This window comes from Tamandua tetradactyla, chromosome 4 (assembly GCF_023851605.1).
Source record: "Tamandua tetradactyla isolate mTamTet1 chromosome 4, mTamTet1.pri, whole genome shotgun sequence".
Taxonomy (NCBI): Eukaryota; Metazoa; Chordata; class Mammalia; order Pilosa; family Myrmecophagidae; genus Tamandua; species Tamandua tetradactyla.
The window spans coordinates 126322389-126348794 of NC_135330.1; the positions used below are offsets into that span (position 1 = coordinate 126322389).

Below are 26406 nucleotides of genomic sequence, written 5' to 3' on the forward strand. Positions count from 1 at the left end.
GCTTATAAACAATGGAAGAACATAAACTAAACAGATTTATTCACCTTTGTATTCCCCTAGTGCCACAGACTATACTATATACATAGTGAATGCTCAACTGTACTATATACATACTGAATGCTCAAGCATTTGTAGAACAAATACTGTCTAAAATACACTACCCTCTACCTAAATAATCCAACCCTATAGTAATCATTCATTCCTTTAACAGGACTGTGCCCTATAAAATTCAATTCTGATAATAACTCAAGAAATAACCTTGAAATGTGAAGTACTTTTGCCTTTAACAAAGCAAATTAAAGAGACGGTTTTTAATGCTGTTTTCCATGGTATTTCCATTTAATGTTTCTAAAATACCGTTTTTCAAATTTATGACTAGAGCAGAACGCCATTCTTATTTGCTTTCTCTCAAGTCCTACCCACAAAAGACTATTCTCATTAGAAGTTCTAAATTAAAAGCACATATGCAATATATATTCATATTAAGAAAGTCTAAATTAAAAGCACATATGCAATGTATATGTTGTAGGTATGAGAGTGGCAAACTTTAATTAGGAAACATATTGCCAGCACATATCAAAACATTCCTGAGCTCTAACACATCAGAAATAGTTTAAAGAGCCCTCAAAATATCCAGCTACCCTTTCCCTTCTGGCAGTTATGCACTGACCTGTAATACACACCCCCTGTAAGGCTCAGATGCAAATGCGGCACACCACCTCTCTGTCCATACATCAGGTAACATTTTTAAAAAGGAAAAAAAGGAGAGAATTGAATGTAGCAATTCAACATAGTTTGCCTTAAATGAAACTTATCAAAACCTCTGAGGAAGGTAGAGAAGGAATGAGTAATTCTGCTTTACAAATAAATGAACACCAAATAATTGATTTACCAAGGTTGCAGAACTATTAAGTGGTTGTGCTGACGACATGTCTTCCACCCATTTGGGTAGATCTTGATTGGTTTATGTGGAGTCCTATAAAAGAGGAAACGTTTTGGAGAATGGGAGATTCAGAGAGAGCAGAGAATGCTGCAGCACCACAAAGCAGAAAGTCCACCAGCCAGAGAACTTTGGAGATGAAGAAGGAAAACGCCTCCCAGGGAGCTTCATGAAACCAGAAGCCAGGAGAGAAAGCTAGCAGATGACACCGTGTTCGCCATGTGTCCGTCCAGCTGAGAGAGAAGCCCTGACTGTGTTCACCATTAGCTTCTCACTTGAGAGAGAATCCCTGAACTTCATCGGCCTTCTTGAACCAAGGTATCTTTCCCTGGATGGCTGCCTTAGATTGGACATTTCTATAGACTTGTTTTAATTGGGAAATTTTCTCAGCCTTAGAACTGTAAACTAGCAACTCATTAAATTCCCCCTTTTAAAAGCCATTCTGTTTCTGGTATATTGCATTCCGGCAGCTAGCAAACTAGAACAGTGGTGAAGTGCTTTCTTTCAACAAGTCTTCTGACTACAAATCCAATAATTTTTCCACATACATTGGTCAACAGTGAATAAGAATGAATTCACTTTGGGAGTCTCCTGTTCAAGGTAGCCATGCTTATTGTATGACAGCTACAACATTGGATCCAGCTGCCCTAAGTACATTGCCTGTGAGGTCCTTCTATGGACTAAATCCCTGGCCTACTCAGGGACAGGTTAAAGCACAAGATCAAAAGAAAGTGAAAAGACAATCCAGTTAATAGCAAGTCAATATGAAGCAGGCAACAAGGAATCAGGAGAAATAGCCAATGCTTATATATAAAATGAAAACTGGGAGGGCAATAGTTAGCAATCCAGACAGATGATCAGAGAAACCAACAGTAGGTCCTTCTCGAAGCTTCTATATTCTGTGCAAAAGCAAAAGTCCATCTCTGAGAAGCCTTGCTGGAACCCAAAAAGCCTCTGATTCAAGAAAAACACAATACCAGGCAAATCATCAAGGCAGTGACTCATTCTTTCTTTCATTCATTCAACAAGAAATTAATTAAAACACTTACTATATGTGTCAGACAATGTACAGATTAATAAAAATATTACATTGTCTCCGCCTTCAGAAGATTTAAACCAGTGAGAAAATCAGACGATCAACAATGTAATACTTTGATAAAAATATGCACAGAGCATTATGGTAGTAACCCAGAAGCCCCAGGGATTGCAAGGGTGCAAGGAGAGGTAAGAAATGGGGGCAAGATGGAAAAGGAGGATTAGGAAAGGTTTCATTGAGAAGGATACTCATTATTAATATAAGATCAGAGCAAGATGGCTTCTGGAGTGGCCTGGTCTGGGGACCAGGGACTGGTCTGCATGCAAGGACAGAAAACTGTCCTATAATGAAGGTAAGGGTGATGTTGGAATGAAAACAATGCAGCACTCTTAAAATATGATGGAACTCAAAAAAAGCATTGTATGGGATATTATTCAATAATAAAAAGAAATGAAATAATGATACATGCTACAACATGGTTGAAGCTTGAAACAATTTTGCTAAGTAAAATAAACCAGCCACAAAAGACCATAAATACACTACTGTATGACTGCATTTGTGGGAAATGTCCAGAATAAGCAAATCTACAGACAGAAAGTAGAGTGGTGGTTACCTAGAGATGGGGGAATGGGATTTCTTTTGGGGGTCATGGAAATATTCTAAAATTTGTTGTAGTGATGGCTATACAACTCTATGAATAATATTAAACAAACAATGGATCTTCCGGGTGACGTGGGAGATGACTCCCAGGGACAAATCTAGACCTGGCACCATGGGATCAACAATTCCATCCTGACCAAAAGGGGGAAAAGAAGTATAATTAATAAAGTATCAGTGTCAGAGAGAGTCCAAATAGAATCGAGAGGCTGCTCTGGAGGTGGCTCTTATGCACACTTCAGTTAAACCTTACTATCATAACCTGCTAACCCCCAACCAGGACCATTCCAGCCAATCCTAAAGAACACTTAAGGCAATTTATAAGATTCCACAAGGGTTGCCGGCACTGATGTAACCTACAACCTTCAGATGGGTCCCTGGTCCAGATAAGTTGTGAAACCCAGCCCAGCCTCTCCAGAACATCAGATAGTTCCATCTCCCTACCCCATATTAGTGACAGATCCTTCCAATATCAAAAGTTTAGAATTAGCATAGCCCAAACACTCCTAAAGAGAGGGATGGAAAGATCAAAGGTGATGGTGGAGTTATACAGAGAAGATAGGATTTAACAAATGAATATGAATGCTGAATCATTAAATTGATCATCTCTTTTAGTCTCCAATACTTTAGAGCAGCTACAAGTAAAAACCTAAAATTGTGAAATTGTAACGCATGTCAAACTCTGAAACATGTTCTACAACTAACTGTGGTGCTGAGTTTTGAAATGTATAGCGTTTGTATACATGCTATATTTCACACAAAAACAGAAGGAATAAAAGTTGATTGTGATGAAAAAAAAAATACCTAAGCCTTCTAGCCTCCTATATTCTAGAGCAGCTGGAAGGAAAAATACGAGGATTGTACGGTAGTCCATGACAAACTCTGGGATGTGTCCTGCAACTACTTGCTGAAGAGTGCTTTGAAAACTATTGCTTTTTTATTTCTTTGCTTTGTATATGTTATACCATACAACAAAGTTAAATATGAAAAAAAAAAACAATGGATCATATACTTTAAATGGGTAAATAATATTGGCATTATGAAGCCAATAATAAAATTGGTTTATCCAGCACAGTAAATGTATGGGATCTGGAACTAAGTGGAACAAGAGGCAAGTTATGGCTGTACTACCTGCTAGCGGTATATCCTTAGACAAGCTATTCAAATAATCTGAGCCCCAATATCCTCATTTGGAAAATGAAGACAGTATTCAACTTGCAATATGAGAAAAAATCAATACTGTTAGGTCGGGGATCGGGAAAAGGCACTGCAATTGAAGCTGTGGAGGCTGTGTCGCCCCTCCCAACATGGCTCCTGGAACCGCCCCTTCCGGATACCTGACTTCCGGAGAGCCGCCCCTTCCGGAGGGCACCTGACCCCGTTGCTTTAAAACCACCCACGCGCTGATTCACCTCCCTCCATCTTGGGTTCGGTGAGCTCAGCCCACAGCGCAGAAATAAACCCGCCTGCTCTAAATTTCCCGGTCTATCGTCCTTCTTTCTCACCCTTTCAGCTCCTAAACCTTTTATATATGGTCTGGATAAGGGCTCCATATTACTACCATTTTATAAGTACTATCATATGCAAAATAAATGTTATCCAGAAATTTTACATAAATATCTTTCTCCATCAGAGATACTGTCCGGAGGAATAAAACTAACATTCTAATTCAAGTTTTTAAAACCTTCATATCCAAATCCATGTCTCATTCAACTTTGCATGTCCACCTGTAAGAATACAATTAAGCTGAGCTTTCACACAAAATGGCTCAGAACGGGAGAAATGAAACTTACTAAACAAAAGGCTGCAAAACCAGCCCAGACCAGTTCCACGGTCAGGGGGAGGGAGGGAACTGCTAATATAAACTTGGGGATTGACGCCATTTCCTTATATGGGGGAAAAAAGTAGGGGCTAGGATTGCCGGAAGATGGGGAATAGGGTCAGTTAGACCTCTCGGATAAGCTGTAATTTCTGGAGTACCCAAGCCAATGGAGAAACAGGGGAGGGATCTGCCGTGCCAGGCTGAAGGAATAAATGTTGTTGCCTCATGTTGTTTGGCATGCCAGCCACCACATTTCTGTTGCACATCAGTTCTTACAAGATTATAAATAAATTATTTTCTTCTCCACGATCGGGTGAGCTTTGTTCTCTTTCAGGTATGGCTTTCTTTCTGACAAACTTTACCCAGGTGGCCAAAAGGATACTCTGGATATCAGAGGTTCTAACCATGTTTTGAGTGTGCTTACTATATTCTAGGAACTCTGCTTCCTACTTGACATGTGATGAAGGTAAGCTTTTAAACCTGGATGATTGAGTGCCATGCTTTTTCCTCTATATCACATTTCTATTTTTGGTGTTGTTTATTTGGGATTATTGTTCTTATTATTCCTCTGCCATTAAACAGGAATTACAAAAACATTAAATTAACATTACAATTATATTAAATAGAAATACATTTAAAAATATATTTCTCAGAAAAATATACTTGAATATTCAAGTATCTGTAATGGTAATATAAAGTAGTAGTTACTTAATAAGGAAACCTTATTATTTTCAACATGCAGAGCACATGCAAAGGCATGCTTGTTTCTCAAATTTTTAGCAAAAACTTTTAAAATACATGCATGATATTTCAGTCTGGTTTACTTTAATTAGCAACTATATATTTCTGAAAAACTGACATGCCTTTAGCTATTTTTTCAACCTCTTTTTGAAGCGCAATTCACCCCCAAAGAATGAGAGCTGATTTGAATGATTCAAAGTTGACTAACAATTTGTAATCAAACACATTTTTTAAATTAACATATTGACTATTCCCATCTACTGTTTTAAAGCAACAATTTAATGTATTTTACCAGCTCTGCCTCTTATTTCAGCACTATAAAAATAGTATATTCCAGAGCATGCAATTTTAAGCAATTTCAAAGGAAGGTGTTAGCACAGCAAGCCATCCACATCACACAGTTAGTTAAGATTCATAACAAAGGGAACATTGAAGATAGCCTTACCATGTCATCCGTCAGTGTCCTAATATTTAAATGCTGCAAATGAAAGAAACCAATGATATTAGTAATTTATAACAGCTTTATTTTATTTTAGTTAATAGAGTACATTTAAAATCCTGCAGCCCTAAATTGATTATTAAATTCCTGAGTTTAATAAAAAAGCATTCTATATTATTTTACTCTTTCTCAAAAAGAAGGGCAAAAGTTACCCTGAAAGGAGTAGTTTCAAATAGTTACTAAATTTCTTGGCTTTGTATACCTCATAAACTAGAAGCCTAATTGCAGTACAGTAAATATATTCATCCAATTATTGGTGTCAGTTGCTATCAATTATGTGCACTTAGAACTCAATGTATATAGATAAAAATTTATTTTTAGAAAATTTTTTATATTATAAAACAGAGAAACTTTAAATCTACCATTGCATAAAGTGTAATAGATAATGAGGTGCTTTATTAGCTTAGCTAACTTAATTCTAGTAAGAAGAAGAGTTTACCGAATGACTATTTACATCTTTAACACCAGTTTGATTTATCACATGGTAATGACAGACACTTTTTCATTTCATTGCTAGCTTCTTAAAGAACACTTTTGCTGCAAGCATAAGGCCACTTTAGAAAGTGAATAAATTACTTTCTTGCAAAGAGGAGTTCAAAAGAAAAAAATTAGTATTCAGGAAAAAAAAAGATAGAAATCTAAATTTTATAAGAGTCGAGCAAGATTTGTATTCAAGTGCCTGGAATCAATTACCAGTTTTCCTCTCTCTTATTCATTGTAGCATGAGATCCTTCAAAGGATAGAGACAGAGTCAAACACATTTTCTAAATAGTAAACTATGTCTATTATGCTAAAAGTAAAAAAGGGCATATGTCAGCCATCATCATCTAATAGAACAAGTAGCACATAGTTAAATTCAACAGGTACTGAACAGAATGAATTTAACACTCAGGTTTGTAACCTGGGGTACACACAATTTTTTGTTTATGTAGCTACCTCTATGATGATCCAGTCTCTACAGTATACAGGACCATCTCAGATTCTCCCCTCTCTTTCTTTCACCAAGATGTTCTTTCTTCTAACACAGAGTTAGAAAAATAACTGGAGGGACCCAAAACGTGTGTCTGTACACCAAAGAGAAGGCAGCCAAATGAACGACTATTATTAGCCACACCACTAAGTTCCAGAGTAAACTGCCTATTGAGTTAGAACTACATTCTGTGAGTAGGGACATCAAAAACAAGGGAGCAGGGAGGGGTAATGGGCATGGGATGGATGAGTTTTTTTCTTTTTTGGGAATGATGCAAATGTTCTAAAAATGATCATGGTGATAAATACACAACTATGTGATGATACTATGAGCCACTGATTGTATGCTATGTATGGGCTGTATGTGTGTGAAGATTTTTCAATAAAAATATCAAAAAAAAAAAAAAAAAGACTGCAGGCATACATCAGAGATACTGTGTGTTTGTTTCCAGACCACTGCAATAAAGCAACTACTGCAATTTAAAAAAACCAAGGGAGTAAGAAGGATTGACTATGACTCATATCTAATCCTGGGCTGTAAAATTTGCTTTTTATCAATATGTTTAGCCTCTGAAACTAACAAGATTGCATAGAGGTCTTTAAGTGTAAGTGTGATCCTAGACATGATTATAAAATGTCTAGGTAACTCAGGGCCAGTCATCCCTATGTCACACTGTAGAATTAAGTAGCTATTGAGTTTGCAGAGAAAAGAGTGATGGGAATGGCTGTGTGGAGCTCCCTTCCTGATTGCCTGTCATCTTTATGTTTTCCTGTCCAAAGAGTTTCCAGCCCTATTGCATTTGGTTAACCACAACTCAATTGGGTTAGTATTTCTCCAACCAGAGATACCACCCCCCACCAGTCACAATCCATATTACTCCTGAAAATGGTCATTTCAAGTTCCTGTGACAAGAAAAGAGGAATGTAGCCAACTTCTGACATAGTAGCATGCCAAGTGCCTTAATGCTTAAAAAGTAAGGCCAAAGGGATTAATGCATATGGTTTAAAAATGACCATGGTGATGAATACACATCTGTGTGAAAATACTGTGAACCACTGACTGTATACTTTGGATGGATTGTATGGTGTGTGAAGATATCTCAATACAAATACATTTTTTAAAAAGTCCAAAGAAATAAAATATAAAGCTTAAATCCTACCTAGAATAGTATGCCACAATTAAAAAGAAAATTTCTACTTATACTTCAAATATTCCCAAATGCCAGTTTGAGTTGCCGAAAGAAAATGTCATAAATCTGATGTTAAAAAAGAGAGAGGACACAATGAAAACAGACAAACAATTTTTAGAGAAATGAGACCAGGCCCCATGTCAGATTTATGGCCTAAAAGCTGCCTAGAAGATACAGAAAGTAAAGTACTAGATAGGAAAAACAGGGAATTTATGTTACAAATCCAGAAGATGTAAATTCCACTTAAAGACCTAAAATTTGGACAATCTTTTAAATTAGAGTAAGACTCATAACTTTCAGAAAAAAATACAATCATACTTGTATAAAAATAAGACATACAAAGATCCACTTTTTTGTCATAGTTTTTCTATTCTTTTCTCTATATTTTCTTTTGCTTGTTGGATTTCAGATGTCCCATCCTCCAGTTCACTAATCCTATCTTCTGCCTCTTGATATCTAACACTAGGTTTCCATTGTTTTTTTCATCTTTTCTATTGTGCCTTTTATTCCTATAAGTTCTGTGATTTATTTAATCAAACTTTCAATTTCTTCTTTTTGTTCATCCCTTGCCTTCTTTATAGCCTCCCTCAATTCGCTGATTTGATTTTTGATGAGATTTTCCATGTCTGTTAGAACATCCTGAATTAATTGTTTCAATTCCTGTATCTCATTTGAATTGTTGGTTTGTTCCTTTAACTGGTCCATATCTTCAATTTTCCTGGTATGATTCGTTATTTTTTGTGGGCATCTAGGCATTTAATTTCCTTATTTAGTTTATTCTGGAGAGTATTTTCACTCTTTTACCTAGGATTTTCTTGCTGGATGGCTTTGTTCCTTATCTGTTCTTTGACATTCAGTTCAGCTTATTCTAGACCTCTAGCATAGGTTTTGTTTAACGGATAAGAATTTTTCAGTTCTTGTTTTCCTGTTTCCTGCCCTGCCTGTATGATGCTTTTTTTTTCCATTTTCCTTAGGAGGGTCTACTTAGGTATTATAGACCCCAGTCAGATTTTCCCATACCAGACTGGCCTCCTTTCAGGAGGTAAGAGTCTCCAGCATCAGTTTTCCCTGAAGGTGAGACCTAGCAGGTAGAAAGACTTTTCTGTGAAGTCTCTGGGCTCTGTTTTTCTTATCCTGCCCAGTATGTGGTGCTTGTCTGCCTGCGGGTCCCACCAGCATAAGGTGATGCAATACCTTTAACTTCAGCATGGTGGAGACAGAGGAGAGATTGTAGGCTGGCTTTAATCACTTAAGTTTTCCAGTCCCTGGGGTTTGAACTCCTTGAGGAAGGGATTCCACCTGAGCTGGGCCCCATCCCTTTCCTGGGGAAGGCACAGGTTCCAGGAAATTATCTCCTTTCACCTGACCAGCCTCTATGTCTCTCAGGCAAATTTCATTCCGCCCTTGCCTGGGGCAGTTGGAGACTGAGAGCAACTAAATGGTAGAAACAAGGGAAAAAAAATCCCTTTCTGAGCAGGACTTCCATTCCTCGGGTTTGTTAGTCAAGAACTTAAGTTGGTAAGTTGCTCTACATATCTCCAGGTCCTATATGCCCCCTCTTTTTTTTTAGAGTCCATACTTTTTCAAGTATTTTGTGCTTTCCAATCCAAAAAATCTTTTTTTTTTTTTCACCATCAGCCCTGCCCCGTCTGTGCCAGGCCATAAACTAGTAACTTTAGCTTTTATTTGAGGTTTAGCTGAGCTGGGGGCCTATTTTTAGTAGTCAGAATTTGTTAATTAATTCATAATTGGAGCTTGGTTGCACTCAGCCCCTTCTGCTAGTAAAGTCTCTTCCCTTTCCCCTCTGAGAACCAGCCTGTGGGCGAGGGGTGCCGGCCTCCGTGGCTTGGGGGACTCACGACTCTGGGTGTGCTCGCAGCTGGTCCAGCTAGTCCAGACTGGTGTACTCTATGTGTCCAGTCACTGCCGTAGCCCCAGCAGTTGTCCTGTACTGTTCCTGGCTATTTACTAGCTGCTCTGGAGGGCAAACTAAATTCCACACCTCACTATGTTACCATTTTGTCCCACCTCTCGTCATAGTTTTTTTATATTCTTAAATCCTTTCATTGAGGTTCTAGCTTAAACTATTAAAAGGATTAACTATTTTGTTAAATGTTTAGCCTGTTTTTTGAAAACTATGTAGTCACATATATTAGTCCAGTTACAATCTATATTACAATACACAATCTTTCAAACACAAAAAAAGTATATGGTGATGACAACAGAATTATAGTGCAGGGACAGCTTACCTGGAGAAATAAGATAACTCAAGGGCATGTAGGTGTGGGAAGTAAAACGGAGTCTGAGAGAAAACAAGAAGCTAAAGTCGTGCTCATTATTTCTTCCCTTCTAGAAAACTTACCTATTGATTCTCAATACTAAGAAAAACCAGTAGGGCAAGAAATGACAGCAAAGTCAGGGGCACATGACAGTACTGGACATACTGACTCACAGAGTAAACAACTGGAAAACTGATCCATGAATGTGTTTCTATATCAAAACAGTAAAATCAGAAAATGTTCCATTTAAAGATTTAGCTTCCAGAAGAACAGAGATTACAAACGTGAAACCATTAAAACCAGTTAGCTTTAAACATCTAAATAGATCTAAGCACTAGTAATCTCCCCTAAAAACTGAAATTTCCAGTCATGATTAGCTTCAAGCAGGATCTAATGAAAAATAAAATAAACAAACACTAAATAGTGGGGCATTTGAAGGTTAATATTAAATTTATCATTAAAAGGTTTACATTATCTCAAGGTCCTTTCTGTTTAAATTATACTTCCAAAAAGATGACTATCCATTAAATTGAAATTGCTACCTAAAAAAGGGAAAGAATCCTCAGATAATTCTGTGGGGTTTTTCTCTTACCTTTATAGACACACAATTACAGGGGTAATATCCCTAATTTAAAAAAGAGAAAAACTTCATTATATAAAAATATTGCTTTTATACTGATACTTGAGGTACTGTTAAAATGTCTGGTTAACTAAGGCACTTAAAAAATGGAGAAGTACCTCTCTTTTATAGCCACCAGAAATATTCTTTACTGTCTTCCACTTGAGGAAAATAGGAATTGCACACATCAATCCCAGCTCAAAAGTAGCATTTGCTGACACCCACTCCAAGAAGGAAACAGAAACATAAAATTGACTATTAAAGTAAATAAAACACCTTATAAAACCTAATAGAAACTTTTGAGGTCACAGTTGAGCAAGGGAGAGTGGAAGGGAAAGAGGAAAGGGGGGAGGGAGGGAGGTATACAGTTTTTTGTTTATTTGTTTGTTTGTTTGTTTTTGGCATGGACAGGCTCTGGGAATCGAACCCAGGTCTCTGGTATGGCAGGCAAGAATTCTGCCACTGAGCAACCAAGGCATATAGTTTTAAACATATCAAAACTTTCACAACTAAAAATGTGACTTTTGGTAAAGCCAAAATGTAAAACCAAAGGTAAAACTATGATTCCATGATTATAATTAATGCTTTGTAACACTAGATAGAATAAAATTGAGATCAAAATATAAATAGTTCTGTACACAGGACCAACAGTAACTGGTTAAGCTGTGAAACTAGTGAGCATTGGGGCTCTTTTCTTAAGGTACCTCTCATACGCAAAGCCAAAAATACTCCCTTCTTACTGTGGCCCTATGTTTCTCAATTTGATAATCCTATTTGTTCTCTAATAAAGGAAGGAACCCCAAATGCATACAGATAACAATTTTTTCTGCTAGTGACAGTTCTATGATATATGGACAAGAGGATCACTCTGGGATTGAAACAAAAAGGTCTTTATAGATTTTTCCTCAAAAGAATACAGGATCAAAAAATAAAAAAGTAGAAACACTGAAGATAGGTCTCTATTTATTTAAACAATGCATCAGAACTTTGTGAAGATAGTACATGCTTTCGAAAAACGGACCTAGAGCTTTCAGAATGCTGTGCCAAATGCTGTGAATATCAAGCTGTCTGAAGAAAGAGTCCCTCTCCCACCCAACTTAGTCCACCTGCAGGTAACAAAGAACAGACAAATTATATAATATACAAACCGCTGAAGTCCACAAGCAATGAAAAAGATTCTAAGCTGTAGCCTAAAATATTAGCAAATTTTATGTTCTCTTTCATTGGTTAACACTTTTGAACTAGCAGTAGGGTGAAAGATCTGTCCTTTTATGTTATCAGGTACATGACAGCCTCCATCAGGTATCGAGATAGTAGTCTTGACTCAATTTGTCATTGTCATTGGAGCCAAATGTATGGTAATTTTTTAAAATAATTTTTGGATCTTACAGTTTAAACCCTTAAATGTATATCATTTAACTGGGTCACTGTGAGGGATTACAGACAAAAGGAAAACCTGTAAGATTAAAACCTAACATACTTGTCTCAGACCCAATTTTCATAGATAAGACTCTCTCCAGCTGGTTTTCAACTTTGTATTGTGTACAAGAATCACACTAAGATTTTATTTGAATAAGTAGATTATACTTCATCACAAGCAATGAAAAAGATCCCAAGCTGTAACATAGATAGATCATTTAAACAATCCAAACACAGGGATTCCAGAATAAGAATGAGTCTTTAATTCTGTATAACTTAATGCAATACCTAGATATATCCCAGAGTATATTAAGCAGATAACCAAAAAGTATTGGCAAAACCCTTATAGGATGGGAGAAAAAATATGGAACTATTAAACATCAGGGAATCCCCTGATACTGTGTCAAACATTAGGGACACCCAAATCAATAGGCCAAGCCCTTTATCTTGAGGCTTGCTCTTGTGAAACTTATACATGAGCAGAGAAGCTTAGTCTACCTATAGGTATGCCTAAGAGTCACCTCCAGAGGACTTCTTTTGTTGTTCGGATGTGGCCTCTCTCTCTAAGCCCAACTCTGCAAGTGAAACCATTGCCCTCCCCCCTATGCAGGACATGACAACCAGGGGTAAAAGTCTCCCTAGCAGCATAGAGATGAGCCTGGCCCTGGCACCATGGGATCAACAATGCTATCCTGACCAAAAGGGGGAAAAGAAGTATAACAAATAAGGTAAAAGTGGCTGAGAGACTACTCTGGAGGTCACTCTTACATAAACTTCAGTTAGACATTGCTACCTATCATAACTTGCCAAACTCCAACCAAAACCATTCTAGTCAACTTAAAGACCACATAGGGCATTATATAAGATTCTACAAAGGTTCCATGCACTAGGATGACTTTCAAGAAACCTACAACCTCCAGATGGGTCCCTGGACCAGGTAAGTCCTGAAATGCAGTGGAGCCAGACTCTCCAGAACATCAGCTAGTTCCATCAGCCTATCCTATACTATCGATAGCCCCTTCCAACATGAAAAAGTTAGAATGGGCATAACCCAAATAACGCTAACAAGTGGGAGGAAGATCAAAGGTGATGGTAAGGTTTAACAAATGAATATGAGTACTGGCTCATTACACTGATATTTCTTTTAGTCTCCAGTACTTTAGAGCAGCTAGAAGTAAAAACCTAAAATGGTAGAACTGTAACTCATACTAAACTCTGAAATCTGTTCTACAAGTAATTGTTGTGATGTACTTTGAAATTAATTGCTTTTTTGTATATATATTATTTTTCATAAAAAAGAGAAGGAGGAGTACAACAGAGAAGATAAGATTTAACAAATGAGTATGACACCTGAATCATTATGTTGATATTTCTTTTAGTCTCCAGTGTCTTGGAGCAGCTAGAAGAAAAAAAAAGAAAAAATCATGGAACAGTAACAGATACCAAACTTTAAAATCTGTCCCTATAACTACTTATTAAAATGTACTTGGAAACTTAATTTTTTTTGGTTTGATGTTATAGTCCATAAGAAAAAAAAAAAGTAGATTACAAGGTCTCAGCCTCCCAAAATGCTGATTCAGTAGGTCTGAGGTGGGGTTAAGAACCAGCATGGTTAAAGGGCCTCTCCATGATGTTGCCGCAGCTACTCAAGACCATATGAGAAACTCTGCTTCAAACACCATCACTATCAGCCACTAAATATCAACCTTGGTCTGCACACCTAAGACTTTCTTGTTGTATAATTCACTTAAAAAAAAAAAAAAGCAGATGTCCCTGAAACAATATCAATGAATGGTTCAGATAAGAAACGCAAGAGGACTTCAAGGTGGTACAACGGTAGCTCAGTGGCAGAATTCTTGCCTGCCATGCCAAAGACCTGGCTTCGATTCCTGGAGCCTGCCCATGCCAAAAAAAAAAAGGATTTCAAAGTGAGAGATAGAGGGCTGTCTAAGAGTTGGAACAGGCTTTACATGCCATCAAAAGAGAACCAAATAGAATTATTTTAAGAAAATTCATCAGTCTCTGGTATGTAGGATGAATTATCAACTTCATCATTATTCAGATGCTTAGTCTTTCTCTAAGGAACAATCATTTAATTGCATAAGCACATATGTAGTTCCTAAGTATACAAGATTTTCATTATATCAAACTATGGCATGACACTATTTGCCTGACAAATTGAGTAAATGACAGGTTACTGATGAATACATCAAAGTTCTACCTTACAAAAGCTTATATCAGTTTTCTCAGTCATAATTTGTGATTAATGATCATATATGAAAGTGCTACACTGTTTTAAGACCAGATTATTCCTTTCCACCAATACATTTATGAATATGCACTTTAACCTAATCATATTTCTGGTCTGCACAGCTGTGTTTACTTTAATTTCATCACTGACAAGAGACACGGGAATATAAAATAATATTACTACAAACCATGACACTAAACACACCTGCAGAGTCTAAGAGTCAACTCCCCAGCTATACAACACATCTATGTGTGAAAATATCATTCTTCAAGGGCTCCAGATTTAACAACATCTCAAAAGGGTCCAAAAATAACACTGAAGCTGTCATGGCATTGAGGACAAGACTAGAGGTGGCTTTTGATACTGTAAAGATAGCTTTTAAGTTGACTAGCTCTTACCATGTTATTTTTTTAAGTATGAGATGGAGAAAAGTGAGAGTAGATTTGAGGAACAGGTGAGAATTAGGGAATGCTGTCAATCTATTTTTAAAATGTTCACTTTAAAACCCTAATCCAGACTACTTCAGTGAGATAAACTAGGTCCATTATTCATTATCCAATGCTTCTCTATTCTCACAAACTCCAGAATAGAGATATCCTTTATCCATAATTCTTATACTGTGAAAGAACAGTCATCAAGAAAGATCAGCTTTCAGGAGGATGCAGCACATTCAAGCATCTACAGTAGTGGAAAAAATAAACTCACTTTTATGAAAACAGAAGAATATTTTCAAAAGGATCAAAAGGCAGCAATACTCCTGCTAAGAAACAACCTGCTTTCTAGAAAAGCCAATTGTAGAACTGTTGTTTGGAACATTCACCTAGATTACATATTGCAATGGCTGGGCATCTAGAAGGTAATTTTTCTAACAAAGTCATTATTACTAACATACTGACTAAATGTCAGTAAGCCAGAGATATGGGGGTGGGATATAGATTCTTGGCAGAAGAAAAGGAAATACCTTCATACAGATTCTGGTAGCAAAGGCATGGCTAGTTATTTGGGTTGGATTGTATGATGTGTGAATAAAATTCTTTAAAAACGAGCAGAGGGGGACTTCTGGGAAGATGGCCAACTAGAGCAGTTTGAGATTAGCCCTGCTCCACTAAAAAGTTAGAGAAGGTACAGGAGGGCAACTGAGGCAGCACTTAAGAGTGCAGCTGACCTGGGAGAGCCTTCTGCACCACATGGAGCATCCTTGGTTGCAGAGACTGAGGAAATAAGAAGCAGAAAGCTGGAGCCTGATGTGGAGACGTGGAGGTGCGGAGCTGCAGAGCCCACGGGACTGCATAGACAGGTACACGGGACTAGGTCAGACCGCATTCCTTGGGCATGCTACCCTCACCAGCGCAGCCCTGTGACCAGCAACTCACCCCACACCCCATACACCAGAACCCCCTCACCCACTCCCATTCCCCGCGCTCCAGGTGCCCCCACGCCACCAGCCCCCAGTGCATGTACCTGCCCCACACCCCCAACCCAAGTGCAGCCCAACCCACCTCTCCTACACCCCTCCTAAGCACTACCTCCCCTTCCCTGGTCCCTGCAGGCTGTTGCTAGCGCATAAAGGCTGCAGGCACTAACCTCCATATGAAGGCTACCCCCACCACCACCACCTCTAGTGTCGGACAGCTTCACCCCGTCCTCCCTGAGCTCAGTGCATCCCTTTACGGCACTCCCAGGCCCATGCATGTGTGTGCACCCCCAATCACGTCTTAGCTATGGAAACTGCACGTTACAGTCCTAGAACCATGCATGCATACACCTCTCAGCCTCACTTCCCAGCTCTGAGAAAATGCCAATATGTACAGCTGGGTTACATCTGGCCCCAAACCACAAAGGTGTAATGCCGATCTGCTGCCACAGCTCTACACATGCACACAAAGGGCCTCATGCCTTTAACCAGTGCACAGCAGAGTTACATCGCCCAGACCAGTGCACCCACACACTACATACTCCCTGGCCGCTGGGTGCCCACATTCACAAGCATCAGCATAACATCACCAACCTGCGCCCATACCTACCCTGAAACAAATCACCGCACTGAGTGCTCCACCCTGTGCCCTGCTTCCTGCTGTACAACCATCCTGCAAACACAAGGCCTTAGACTACTGAAAGAAATCAACTCCCAAAGTAAATCAATCCAGATATCTACACACAATGAAGACAGCAGAAGATCACTAAGCATATCACAATGCTGACAGATATAGCCCTGCCTAATGACCAAATTAAAACACCTGAGGAGACACAAATGTTGGAACATCTAATCAAAGATGTTCATACAACTCTACTTAATGAAATAAGCAGTAGCAAATGACATAAAGAGATCAAAAAGACAGTAGAAGAGCACAAAGAGGAATTTGAAAGAACAAATAGAAAAATAGCAGAAATCACAGAGATTAAAGACTCTGCTGACAAAATAAAAACACACTAGAGGCACACAACACCAGATTTGAAGAAACAGAAGAAAGAATAAGTGATATAGAGGACAGGATAATTGATTTCGAAGACTCAAAACAGCGAATGGCAAAAAAAGATGGAAAAAAATGACTGGGAACTCAGGGAAGAAATAGACAAAACAAAATGCACAAATATAAGAATCACTGGTGTCCCAGAAGGAAAAGAGAGGAGTAAAGGGCTGGGAGCAGTAGTTGAGGATATAATGGGGGAAAACTTCCCAACCCTCATAAAGGACATAAATATACAAGTCAAAGAAACCCAAAAACTCCAAACAGAATAAATTCAAATAGGCCTTCCCCAAGGCACATAATAATCAGTCTGTCAAATGTTGAAGAGAAGCAGAAAATCCTGAAAGGGGCAACACAAAAAGAATCTACTAAACACAAGGGAAATCAAATAAGACTGAGTTCGGACTACTCAACTAGCACCCTGGAGGGCAGTGGTATGATACATTCAAGAGCCTGAAAGAGAAAGACTTCTAGTCAAGAATTTTGTACCCAGTCAAACTGTCCTTTAAAATAGAGGGAGAAATTAAACCTTTCACAGACAAAGAAGTCCTGAAAGAATCTGTCAACAATCTAGCCCTATAAGAAATACCAAAAGGAGTTCTGCCAGCTGAAAAAAAGAAAAGACAGGCGAGGGGGTCTGAAGGAGGGCACAGAATTGAAGAGTACCACTAGGGGTAATTTAAAGAATACAAAGAGAAAGAGGGAAAAGAATATATAGATCTGACAAAATTAAAAACATAAGATGGTGGAATCAAGAAACACCTTTTCAGTAAAAACTTTGAATGTTAAAAGACTAAATTTATCAATTAAAAGATACAGATTAGCAGAATGGATTTAAAAACATAATCCAGCTATAAGCTTCTTATAAGAGACTCATTTTAGATACAAGGACACAAATAGATTAAACTCAAAGGATGGAAAAATATCTTCCATGCAAGTTGTAACCAAAAGAAAGCAGGAGTAGCTATATTCATATCGGACAAAAAGATTTTAAATGTAAAGACATCATAAGAGACAAAGAAGGATATTATATACTAATTAAAGGGTCAATTCACCAAGAAGATATAACAATCATGAATGTTTACACTCCCAATCAAGGAGATCCAAAGTACATGAGAAAGACTATGGAACTATTAAACTTTACCATTAGGGAATCCCCTGATACTGTGTCAAACTTTAAGGAGACCCAAATCAATAGGCCATGCCCTCAATCATGAGGCTTACTCTTGTGAAGCTTATGTAGGTACCATAGAAGCTTAGATTACCTATAGGCATGCCTATGAGTTACTTCTGGAGGACCTCTGTTATTGCTCAGATGTGGCCTCAGTCTCCCTAAGCCCAATCCTGCAAGTAAAATCATTGCCCTCTCCCCTATGTGGGACATGACATCCAGGGGTGAAAGTCTCCCTGGTGATATGGAGAGGATTCCGAGGGATGAATCCAGACCTGGCACCATGGGATCAATAATTCCATCCTGACAAAAAGGGGGAAAAGAAGTGTAATTAATAAAGTATCAGTGGCACAGAGAGTTCAAATAGAGTCAAGAGACTACTTTGGAGTTGCTCTTACGCAAGCTTCAGGTACTATCATAACCTGCCAACCCCCAACCAGGCCCATTCCAGCCAATCCTAAAGAACACCTAGGGCAACATATAAGATTCCACAAGGGTTCCAGGCATTAGAGTAACTTTCCAGAAACCTACCTACAACTTCCAAATGGGTCCCTGATTCAGATAAGTCCTGAAACCTAGCCCAGCCTTTCCAAACATCAGATAGTTCCATCTCCCTACCCCATATTAGTGACAGACCCTTCCAATATCAAAAATTTAGAACTGCCATAGCCCAAACAACCCCAAAGAGAGGCATGGAAAGATCAAAGGTGATGGTGGAATTATACATAAAAGCTAGAACTTGATAAATGAATTTGAATGCTAAATCATTAAATGAACTCTTTTGGGCAGGCCACAGTGGCTCAGCAGGCAAGGATGCTTGCCTGCTATGCCAGAGGACCCGGGTTTGATTCCCAGTGCCTGCCCATGTTAAAAAAAAAAAAAAAAGATCTCTTTTAGTCTCCAGTATTATAGAGCAGCTAGAAGTAAAAACCTAAAATTGTGAAATTGCAACCCATGTCAAAGTAAGAAAGAAGTTCTACAACTAATTGTGTGCTGTGCTGGGAAATTTATAGCTTTTTTGTATATATGTTATTGTTCACAAAAAAAAGAAGGAAAAAAAAGTCGATTGTGATGATAAAAAAGTATTTAAGCCCTCTAGCCTCCTATAATCTGCAGTAGCTAGACAGAAAAATATTAGAGGATCATATGGTAGCCCATGACAAACTCTGGGGTCTATTCTATAAGCACTTTTTGAAGAATGCTTTGAAAACTATTGCCATTTTATTTCTTTGCTTTGTAATTTGTTATACTATACAATAAAAAAAGTTTTTTTAAAAAAATGAGCAGTGAAGCAAGTGCTAAAGAAAATGTGGAGAAAGAAATAAACCTATTCACTGTTGGCAGGAAAGCTGAGAGGTGCAGCCCCTTAGAGGGCAGCATGGTGGTTCCACAGGAGACTAGGCGGGTTGCCATATCATCTTGCAACCCCACTGCTATGGTATGCACCTGGAAAAACTGAGAGTGGAGACAGAAATGGGCATTTACACACAAGGGATTACTGAGTGGCTGCAAGAAGAAATGAAGTTGTGAGGCATAGAACTAGGTGAATGAACTTAAGGACAAGGGCCGGTTTCAACCTGTGGTTGATCCCAGAAAAGCCATGTCCTTTAATCCTCATTCAATATTGCTGGCTGGGAACTTTTTGATTGTTCCCACGGAGATGTGATTCACATGATTGTGGGTATTAAATTTGATTAGAGGGAGATGTGACTCCACCCATTCTAGGTGGGCCTTGATTAGTTTACTGGAATCCTTTAAAAGAGGAAACAATTTTGGAGAGTTTCTTTTTGAGCCACAAGAAGCAAAGAGCCCACACAACCAGAGACCTTTGGAGATGAAGAAGGAATACGCCCCCAGGGGAGCATCATGAAACCAGAAGCCTGGAGAGAAGGCCAGCAGACATCACCATGTTCGCTATGTACCTTTCCAGCTGAGAGAGAAACCTTGAACTTTATCAGCCTTTCTGAATGAAGGCAACCTTTTGTTGGTGCCTTAATTTGGACATTATTATAGACTTGCTTTAACTGGGACATTTTCATGGCCTTAGAACTGTAAACTTGCAACTTAATAAATTCCCCCTTTTAAAAGCCATTCCGTTTCTAGTATATTGCATTCTGGTAGCTAGAAAACTAGAAGAGACAGTATGATCAATGAAACGTTACAAAAAAAAAAAAAGACAAATATTATAATGTCTCACAATTAACTATAATATAAAAAACTCAGAGAATTGACATTGAAAACATGGGTTATCAGGTGAAGCCTACTGTAAAGAGTCCTAGATTGTAAATTCTTACAGCAGTCACATATATTCAGGAATTATGTTATTTCTAAATTCTGAGATACTGAGCTATTTGTATATAACCTGGTGGTTCCCTGAAACTTCGTGTATTTTTGTGATTCCCAAGACTCGGAGTTAGAGTACTGAAGCTATGAAAGTCATCATTACCCCATTCAGCAACTGGTAAAAAAGCTGAGAACGTGATTAGACTTCAACTAGAGATATGAATGATGCTGATCTGGATAGGACTAAGATAAGTCAGAATACTGGGTAAAGGATGATATGGCCCATATTTTCAAACTTCAACTTCTGTGCAAGACAAAGGGAGAAATGTTTATTTGGTACAAAATGTATATTTTGGTGGGCGGGCAATGGTGGTGCAGTGGCAGAGTTCTTGCCTGACATACCTGAGACCCGAGTTCGATTCCCAGTGCCTGCCCATGCAAAAATATTTTGGTAGCAATTATCTAATTTAACTTATATGGTCAGTTTACTTGAACACCATAATTACATGGAATCTTGAATAGGGCATAAGATCTTGTTGGTTTGTACAGGTTAGTGTGATGACCGATATATCCCAGAGTAATTTGAGCAGAAATTTAAAAAGTATTTGGGGACTGAGGAGAAAGGAGGAAATATTCAACTTCCCCATCTGAATTTCTGACATTCTGCAAGCAGTAGGGACAACCAATTCAATATGCTGAACCCTCAATCTTGGGGCTCACCCCTATGAAACTTACTCCTGCAAAGGACAAGCTAAGCCTACTTATAATAAGAGTCATGCCCAGAGCACCTCTTTTGTCACTCAGATGTAGCCTCTCTCTCTAAGGTAATTTGGCAGGTGAACTCACTGCCCTCCCCACTACATGGGAGAGGACTCCCAGGGGTGTAAATCTCCCTGGCAAAATGAGACCTGACTCCTGGGGATGAGCCAGGGCATGGCATCATGGTATTGAGAAAGACTTCTTGACCAAAAGAGCTAAGAGAGAAATGAGACAAAATAAAGTTTCAGTGGCTGAGCGATTTCTAAGAGTCAAGAAGTTATCCTCCATGTTATTCTTACACATTATATAGAGATACCTTTTTAGTTTATGGTGTATTAGAGTGGCTAGAGGGAAGTACCTGAAACTGCTGAACTGTGTTCCAGTAGCCTTGATTCTTAGACAACTATGTAAATATATAGCTTTTACAATGTGACCAGGTGATTGTGAAAACCATATATCTGATGCTCCTTTTATCCAGAGTATGGCTAGATGAATAAAAAAATAAGGATTAAAAAAATAAATATTAGGAAGTGGATAAAGCAAGAAAAAATTGGGTAGATTGAAATACTGGAGGTCAATGAAAGGGAGGGGTAAGGGGTATGGGATGTATGACTTGTTTCTCTTTTCTTTTTATCTCTTTTTTTTTTTTCTGGAGTGATACAAATGTCCTAAAAATTATCACAGTGATGAATACACAACTATGTGATGATACTGTGAGTCACTGATGGTATACTATATATAGACTATATGTGTGAAGATTTCTCAAAAAAATATTTTTTAAAAAGACATTAATGGGGCCGGCCTCGGTGGCTCAACAGGCAGAGTTCTTGCCTGCCATGCTGGAGACCTGGGTTCAATTCCCAGTGCCTGTCCATGCAAAAAAAATAATAATAATATTTCTAGCTGGATCCACTTTGTCATGGTTCCCCCCAGACCCTGACATCAGTAACATTTGAGACTTCAGGAATGCAGCACACAGAACTGATTTGTTAAAAAATATACAACACTTAGCTAAATTATTACATAGCACCCTCTCTCCCTTCTTCTAGGTCTCCGTAGAGAAGTACAGAAAGGGAAAACCTAACTATAAAGAATCCCTAATACTCTTCCAGGGAAGAATTCTGGCTAGTCCAAAAAGGGTCCTTCTTTTAAGGTGTTGAGAAACTAGACACTGCAACTTTATTAGTATCGGTGACATTGGTTTGGAGCAAATTCAGCTCCAAGAGCTGCACAGTTGAATGCAGGAGTGGTTCCACCAATTGTCCCAATTCCTACCATATAGCAGCTTGGCCAAAGCATTCAGTTGGTGGTGGAGTCAGTCCCAATGTTCTATCTGGCATCATAGTGGAGGAGCTGGAATACAAGCTGGCAGGAGCAAGGAGCATGGCACCTCTTTTATGCCCACAGCACCTCCCATAGCCATCTGGCCTATCCGAATCTCCTGCTCTCTCACATAAGGGAAGGTTCCCTTGAATCCTTCCTGCTGTCACCACATCACTTCTTCCTGCTGCTGTCGCATCTCTTTCTCACACATCTACACTCCTCTGCCTGCCTGAGTTCCAGTTGCTTTCATTTTAGTACCTCTTGGTTGAGCTGCTCCTCCATCCTCTGAACTTTTTGGCGCCTCAGCAAATCCTGCCTCATTAGCATGACCTCATTAGCATATATCAGGTGAGCAGCCTCCATGTCCACTTCCAGCTTCTCATGAGCTACCTTGATGTTGTGGTCCACTTGGTCCTGCTGCTGCTTCTCCATTTCAATGAGTGCCTTCCAGTGTATGGCATACTCATACTCAAAAGAGCCAGGCTGTGTAAATCTGGGTGGCTGCTCTCACTCCTTGTGAACTTGCTAGGTCTTTATAACCAGCTTCTCTGGAAGTGCCTCTCCATCATCTAACTGGTCCATGGGCTCCACAGTCACAGGTTAAGGAAATGTGGTTGGCAGGAAGGAGTCTTCACTGCATCTGTCCAGAGCTTTCCATGAAGCTGGCTTCCCTGAGAACTCAACAATGCCTTTTCCAGAGGGCTTCCTCAATCATCCACAATGACTACAGCCCTCTTCACCTAACATACACAGAAATGGCCTCCACCAGCAGTTCACTGGACATGTATTGAGGGAGGTTTCTAACTGTAAGGATGCACTATGGCAGACAAAGCGCACACAGCTGCTTTCCATGGAGTGGCATGTTGTCCAGCTCCGCTTTGGCAATCTCCACTAGGGTTCATATTTCCAGGCAGAAAAGCCAAACTCTTTTCCCTTATGAATGAAGACCTTGCCTGCTTTGCCATATTTTTCAAATAGTTTCCTCATTTCCCCCTCAATGATGTCAGGAGGAAGTGTGCCCACAAACAGACAGCTACATTGGGTGAAGCTGTTTTCTCCCAGTTTCCTAAAATTCTTGAAGTCAATAGTCAAGCCCTCATGTTGGCTGCTGGCCTGTTACCCATTTGCAAGTATTAGTGGTGGTGGTGGCCGCTGCTGTTGTTGCTGCTGAGGGTGGTGATGTTGATGATGCTTCCTCAGAGTATGGTTTTACTTCTCCAGGTTAAAGGTTTTATTGCTTTGCACTTCTGCGCCCTCTACCAACTTTTTCTCCTCAGAGTAATGGCAGCCGAGTATGACCTTTTGATTAGATAGAGATGTGACTTCATCCACTCGAGGTAAGACTTGATTAGTTTATTAAAGTCTTTTAAAAGGGGAAACATTTGGAGAAACCTCAAATACAGACACTTGGAGAACAGCTGCTTCAGAGCTGACAGAGACAGATGTTTGGAGGTGCTTAGAGTGGCGACAGAGAGAGCAGATACACAGAACCCAACAGACGTCCCCTTGTACCTTACCACAAGATGCTAAACAAGCCAATACCCAGAATTGTGTCCTAGAGGAACTAAGTGAAGGCCCACAGACACTGAGAGAGGAAACCACTGGCATGAGAAGCTGGAAGAAACAGAACCAGGAACCTGCAGATGCTAGCCCTGTGCCTTCCCAGCTGAAGCTGGGAATCCTTGAATCCTTCCTACATCAGCCTTTCTTAAGCGAAGGTAGCCTCTTGATGGTACCTTAATTTGGACATTTTCACATCCTTAGAATTGTAAACTTGCAACTTAATAAATCCCCTTTATAAAAACCATTACATTTCTGGTATATTGCATTCTGGCAGCTTTAGCAAACTAATACATTAACCTAGTAATTCTACTTCTACTATCCATACTTAGGAAATAAAAATACAGCCAAATGTTTACCTGTATGGTATAGGATTATTTTAAATAGCTAGAATTGTAATCAACCCAAAACTCCCAAAACATGGTAAAGAGTAAATAAATATCGTCCTGCCATATGGACTATAATGCCATGGATAAATGTTTATCATGCAATGTTACATGAAAAATATATTTAAAATTGAATAAATCATATAATTCCAACTTCACTAAAAACACATATTTGTGGAAAAAATAAAACAGGGACAATTCTTAATTGCATATATTTAAATTGTGGGATTCAGGGCAATTTTTGCCATCTTTTTCTATAATTTCCCAATTGTCTAGAAGGAACACATTTAATTTTATAATGAGATAAGTTTTTTTTTTAATTACCATAGATAATACTTTTCACACAAGCAGAAATACAGATTAGCTCTTTTCCAAATACAAATGTATGCATTAGTCAATAAAAAAAAAGAAAATCTAATAAATACTGTGAGCATGGACTTTTTAATAGGCTGGGCTTTTTTTTGGAGACATATTTTCAAGTATGTCAGAATTTATTAAACACATTATTCATTTGTTTTCTAATTCCCATCTACAAATTAGCCAATCTCAAAGAGCTCCTTGGCTTTTTGAATTATTGATGTTGTCACCTGCTACAGACTTAATTCCAAGAAAAATATACGAATCACTACATTACAAGCACAAATCCTTTTGACACAAATTCAATTTCTGTGACAAACCATAATATATTGACTTAGCTTTATTTTTCTACTTTATGACACTTATTAATGGCAGAGATAAAAGAAATCTATCTCTTTTTTTATTGTAAGTGTAAACGATATCATGCCATCTTGAGAAACTTAAGGTAAATACCACTCACTTGGCAATCCCTTAACATAAATGAGAATGTGATAAAATATAAGAAACAGAACATGAGACCAATGATTTTTTCAGCAAGACCTAGTCTCACAACCCTAATTTTTTTTCTAATACACAATAATTATGCTGCCACTGTATGCAAGACACCACATTAAATATTTGGGGACCCAGTCCCTGCTCTTAGGAGCTTACAACCAAAACAGCAACAAGTTAAGTAAGCATATAACCAAAATGCAGGTGGTGGTATAACACCATAATGGAGGCCTTCAATGGTCAATGGAAGAAAAGGCAAATTAAACAGGGTGTTAGAAAATGATGAATACTCTGAGAAAAACGAAAAGTAGTGTAGAGCAAGGTGGGCCTGGAATGCAGGGCAGCAGGGTTTGCAAGTTGGGGAACTGGAGGAGGCTAAGCCTCAATGAGAAACTGGCTTTAGAGCACACAGTTGAAAGTAGATTCTTAATGTGTTTGATACCAGGAGATACCCTTGTGCATCTTTACCATTCCCTTTTTCAAGCTTAAAGTGGTAATAACACTGACTACAAACTCATAACTTAAAAGTTCAGGTGAGTGAGTATAAGAAACTGGGAAAGGGAGTGTGATTTCTGTAAATTTATTAGAATACATGCTTTGCTAAAGGTTTTCCACCTTTGTTTTCAAAGTTACTCCTTCAAGTATCTATTAGAAATTTAATTGTAATAGTTAGGTTCAGGTGTCAACTTGGCAGGTGATGGTACACTATTGTTCTGTTGCTATGGGCTTAAATAATCAGCATGTGAAATTCATCTATAGCTGATTACATCTGCGGTGGGCTAAGGAGAGTGCCTCCTGGAATGAGTGGCTTTAATTTAATTAGCTGGAGACTTAAAAGAGAGAGGTCAGAAGAGAACTCAACAGAGCTGAGCAGCCCAGCACACCTCACCTCAGGGCTCAGAGCTGGCTCAGACCCAGACATTTAGACATGAGAAAGGAATTGCCCAGGAAAAAGCTGTTTGAATCCAAAAGCTGTGAAGGAAGACCAGCAGAGGCCTTCCTATGTGCCTTCCCATGTGACAGAGAAAGCAAGAGGAAAGCCAATTAACTGCCTTTCCTCCAAGGAACTGTAAATTTGTAACTAAATAAATCCCTTTTATACAAGCCAGTCCACTTCTGGTGTGTTACATTCTGGTGGCCTTAGCAAACTAAAACAGGATACATATTTTTTTCACTTTTACAGAT

General features: G+C 38.7%; 1 protein-coding gene and 1 pseudogene across 4 annotated transcripts in view; both read right to left on the reverse strand.

Annotated features, from left to right (window-relative positions):
• Positions 1-26406, reverse strand: part of DIAPH3 (diaphanous related formin 3) — a 609701-nt gene that overhangs the window by 568118 nt on the left and 15177 nt on the right. For 3 of the 4 annotated variants that reach the window (XM_077158392.1, XM_077158395.1, XM_077158394.1), the window contains exon 2: positions 5642-5674. The exons of the other annotated variant lie outside the window; for it this stretch is intronic. In XM_077158392.1, the coding sequence (XP_077014507.1) occupies positions 5642-5674 (33 nt within the window). The remainder of the gene's footprint in view (positions 1-5641; positions 5675-26406) is intronic. 4 annotated transcript variants of the gene reach the window in all.
• LOC143679340 (non-POU domain-containing octamer-binding protein pseudogene) lies at positions 22286-23559 on the reverse strand (annotated as a pseudogene).